Genomic DNA, 5,000 nt, shown 5'->3' with positions numbered 1-5,000 from the left:
TAAATATTAACAAATAAAAATCATTTACAAAACAGAACCCACAAAAATAACATTCAACAATTCCACTGTCATAACACCCTTAGTTACTTTTGGAGAACAAGACACTATCCTGAGCTGGACCTTGGGCTCCTACTGTAGATATTAATCATTACTGACATGTTCTCCCCCATGATTAAAAGGTCGTGTAAGCAGTGATGCTCTATCATGAAACACATACACCTCCCTTGATGAGTTGTGACATTAAATAGATGGCATGATCTGAATCGTTTTTATATTATAAATAACGAGAATCCCCAGGGGAGTATTGAACAGGAGCAACAGCAAATTATATTCGTTTTCAGCATGATTACTTGGTTCTCTATCAGAAATCTCATACAGTTACATAACCCAAAGTTCCTACACCACAGCTGTATCACATTTTTTGCCTATTGCCTTCTTATTAAAACAAAAGTTCCCACAGTTGATTGTTTAGTTTTTGCTTTCAGTCTATGCTTTGTAACACCCAAAACTTTAGAATAACTGGTTAATTCAATTATTGCTTGCGGTAAGACAAAAATTATCCAACAACATATATATATATATATAAAACAAGATTTATCATATAATACATCAATAATACCTGCTTTGGAAACTCAAAAACGGTGAATGGAAATTGTGAGCGCTGACCAACTCTGCGGAACGCGTGGGTTTAGCTGCCTGTTAAACGTTACTTTGGGCTATATCTAATTCATGAAATCAACTATCTCCTACGATTGAAGTTTTCACTTTTAAACAATACTCAATACTTAAGCATATGTTAAGCTAATAATTCATTTTTCTCTACTCAATTTCACTTGAGCCTCATATGGCATCAATACATCTGTTTATAAAAAAATTATTCTTTTGCACATATTACTATTAATAGAATCTTCAGATATTCAATGCACTCCTTGGTTGTAAATAATATGCTGTTGACTCACTAGAAAGATCTGAGCGAACTGGGGTTTATACATATCCTTACTAACCCAATTTCTCTTGTGTGCTTGTCTGTGTATGTATATGTGTTTGTGTTCTTATGTCTGAGTTGTGTGTGTGTGTGTGTGTGTGTGTGTGTGTGTGTGTGTGTGTGTGTGTGTGTGTGTGTGTGTGTGTGTGTGTGTGTGTGTGTGTGTGTGTGTTGGTGTGTGTGTCTGTGTTGGTGCGGTGCATGTGTCTGTGTGTTGGTATGTCTGTTTGTATTGGTGTGAATGTGTGTGTATTGGTGTGAGTGTATGTGTGTTGGTGTGAGTGTGTGAGTGAGTGTGCGTGTGCGTGTGCGTGTGCGTGTGCGTGTGTATGTGTGTGTATGTGTGTGTGTATGTGTGTGTTGGTGTGTGTATGTGTGTGTTGGTGTGTGTATGTGTGTGTATGTGTGTGTTGGTGTGCATGTGTGTTGTTGGTATATGTGTGTATGTTGGTGTGTGTGTATGTTGGTGTGTGTGTGTGTTGGTGTGTGTGTGTGTTGGTGTGTGTGTGTGTTGGTGTGTGTGTGTGTGTGTGTGTGTGTGTGTGTGTGTGTGTGTGTGTGTGTGTGTGTGTGTGTGTGTGTGTGTGTGTGTGTGTGTGTGTGTGTGTGTGTGTGTGTGTGTGTTTTGGTGTGTGTTGGTGGGTGGGTGTGTGTGTTGGTGGGTGGGTGTGTGTGTTGGTGGGTGGGTGTGTGTTGGTGGGTGGGTGTGTGTGTTGGTGGGTGGGTGTGTGTGTTGGTGGGTGGGTGTGTGTGTTGGTGGGTGTGTGTGTGTGTTGGTGGGTGGGTGGGTGGGTGTGTGTGTGTGTTGGTGGGTGGTTAGGTGTGTGGTGTGGTGTGTGTGTTGGTGTGTGTGTGGTGTAGTGTGTGTGTGGTGTGTATGTGGTGTGTGTGTGTGTGTGTGTGTGTGTGTGTGTGTGTGTGTGTGTGTGTGTGTGTGTGTGTGTGTGTGTGTGTGTGTGTGTGTGTGTGTGTGTGTGTGTGTGTGTGTGTGTGTGTGTGTGTGTGTGTATTGTTTAACATTTGAATATTTTTGCATATGTCAATGAACTTGATTTCTAGTTGTATGCGTCTATGTAAGTGCATGTATGTCTGTGTACATAAGGACACATTATATACATGAAGTTATGTAGGCTATGTGTAATCAGGTGTTCTCCCCAATGTTTGCCCAAATAATTTTTAGGGGGCTTGGTAACAGTGGGCAAAGATAGATGTCAACATGCAAAAGCCCAAAGGTTACTAATAACTTACTTCCATGTCAGTGTAACAAAATTGACTAGACATAGACAAGTACACACACAGATAATGTTGTGTTTGATAACAATACTGAGTTTACCCAATCATTCTGTAGGCAGTTTTGTCAGCAGAAAGTATAGGATATTTATTAGGAATGACTAGAGACTCAATAATATTTAACTGTAGTGCAGGATATCATCTCTTGTAAAATTCAACATTTCATTTATGCGACAAAAGGAATGTATATTCCCTTAAGTTATAAATGCACAATGTGACAATACCTTACACAACAAAATAAGGACGAGACTAATGTGACTAGCAGGCATATGGAATGACCAGAGATAAAACAAGTGAACAGTCTTTGCATCAATTCATGGCAGTCTGGGCTATGGCAACATTCACTTTGAATCACCAAAATAATAATCGGCCAGGTAGCCTAAACACTATATAAATGATATGTACAACACAACCATACCTCCGAGCACCCGCTTTACGCTATCCTGAACACTGAGTTTCAGCTAGAGAGTCCCCGGACATAGACGCAATAGTCCCGAGAATCACTGTATCTGGGCGCTTCACTCCCCCAGGACCACCGCAACACTGACCACGACTTGAGGAAGACTAGCGCTTGACAGGCAGAGGCAGACAAGGCTACAGCTGAGGCGGACTACGGTATAACAGACCTCATAGTGGGATCTGCAACTTGCATTAGCTGCTTTTGCTGCTGCGGAGGGCATGGGAGCAATGCAACTTGATGAGAAGAGCTGCTTGAAGGAAATAGCATGAGGAGCAGTGAGGAGCAACAATCAAAGAGAACAGGACTGTCAATTCTGCTGCTGCCTCACCCTCATGGAAAGTTGGCACTGCCCCATCTTTAAAGGCTGACTAAACATTCTTGCTTGTGAAGATTCCAACTCCCATTAATCAGCCAGGCGGTGATCTGCCCCTCTGCTTGGAGAAGATTCCGTACAAAGCCTGATAAATAGTGAGCAGAAGGCCAGGATAGCTGAGACGCCTCCTGCCGCAGAGAGTCGTGGTGTGGCGGGGTTCGGCCATCCTCAGGTTGGAGGTATGGCTCTGGGGGGTTTATTGAGGCACATGTCCACTTGTGCCTGACTTAGCTTATGGTTCACTGTTTCTCTGCCTCTCTCGGCGCTCCCTGAATAATTGTGCTTTACGAGATCGGATCCATGAGATGGGATTTCGATAAATGAGTCTATGGTGCCAAGTACTTGGCACCACATGAGTCTTTGCAATGTCACTATCACTAGTTTTCCCCAGCGGGGCAAATGTCTGAGGCACATCATGGGGTAGGGGAGCTCTACCCACAGGTTTATTGGAAGCCACCACCAAGGCGGCATGAGAATGTGGGGCAGGTCTGGTGGGCGACGGGGTGCGGGTAGAACTGGGCTGGTGCTGGTGAATCTTGACAAGCTCCCAAACAGCCTTCTTGGAGGGGGCAGTGACATCACTTGTGGCAACTTTAGAAGTAACTGCCAGAGAGCTGTGAAACACCGAAGAAGGGGTGCTATAAAGCACATTAGCATCCCCCATAACAACAGATGGAGCATTCCCAACCCTCGAAGCACCAGGGAGTAGAGTTGGAGAGGCAGGCCAGTACTCATCACCCACACAGTGGCTGCGGTAACGACAACACACCTGTCCACCCTGGAGTAACAAAATATCAGTCAGATCAAAGGTAAGGTAGATTGTAAAAAAATGAATATACACACAATATACTCATTTGAAATGCTAATACAGCTTAAGCTAATCAGACAAACTTGATAAAAAATTAATAAAATATACAGATCATATAGTATGCAGTGGACAGTTTAATAGAAAATACTGACGAAGACAACTGGCAGAGCTGAACTGGCAGGCAGTGCATAGGCAAACATGCAGTGAGGGAAACAAGATTAAATAAGGTGGATCCACTGCAACCATACAAATACATTTATTTCATTGGATTGTATTCCAAGAACCTTTTGTATAGATGCAGTCCCATTTGCTCTAAAAAATAAATGGAAGAGCAGTCATAAACTTGAAATCAGCAACTATGAATTCATAAATAATCATAAAGATCTATGACATATGATTCTGAGTTTATAAAAGCTGCTTTCATTTTTTTGTGCAGATAAAGTCCCTTGGCAAGATGTGGAGTCTACCTACAGACACGAAAGATCTGAAAAGTCTTACAAGTTTTAATAAAGAAGAGAAATAGGAAACAGTTAAGAGTAAGCCTCCAAGGAATGGGTTTCTGCTAGGAGATAGTATCAGCAGTACCTGTGAAAATGTAGGTATAGTAACACTCTGGGAAGAGTCAAGAAGTAGTTCAATCTCACTTCATAGTAGAAGACACATGCTTTATTACTTTTACATTACTGATGTTATATGATATACAGTTCCCAGAGTATTTTGAGTGGGGCATTGCTATAATATATTGTAAGTGTTGATAACACCTTCAAAAGTATCAGTACCAAGCCTTTTTTAATTAAATTTTTAAAATTTTTATCACTATCCTTTAAAGATTTGAAATAATACATATTTTCATGCTTTACTTCACATCACCAAAATTATTCTACAAGAACTGAATGCTACTTGTAATAATCACAAATTATCAAAAAAAGCTTGGTGTGACAGGTGGCCATAAATAAATACCCACACAATGTCTAATATTGCAGAAATTAGAGATTACAACAGCCATACAACATGCAGTAAATGAAAAGTGGGAAGGTTTCAAAGCACCTTCAAAGCCAATACAACCTCATGAATGCATTTATAC

The 5,000-nt window shown here is 41.3% G+C and overlaps 1 protein-coding gene across 1 annotated transcript in view; it reads right to left on the bottom strand.

Annotated features, from left to right (window-relative positions):
- Window positions 1-3,129: 3,129 nt before the first annotated feature.
- LOC122242318 (protein kinase C-binding protein NELL1) overlaps window positions 3,130-5,000 on the bottom strand; it is a 110,509-nt gene continuing 108,638 nt past the window's right edge. Inside the window, exon 20 of the mRNA XM_086556201.1 lies at window positions 3,130-3,886. Within this exon, the coding sequence (XP_086412327.1) occupies window positions 3,277-3,886 (610 nt within the window). The 3' untranslated portion in view covers window positions 3,130-3,276. The remainder of the gene's footprint in view (window positions 3,887-5,000) is intronic.

The sequence above is a fragment of the Penaeus japonicus genome, unplaced genomic scaffold, assembly GCF_977035675.1.
Source record: "Penaeus japonicus unplaced genomic scaffold, GWHDUDI00000001_assembly GWHDUDI00000032, whole genome shotgun sequence".
Taxonomy (NCBI): Eukaryota; Metazoa; Arthropoda; class Malacostraca; order Decapoda; family Penaeidae; genus Penaeus; species Penaeus japonicus.
This window is presented reverse-complemented; position numbering and strand designations above follow the sequence as displayed.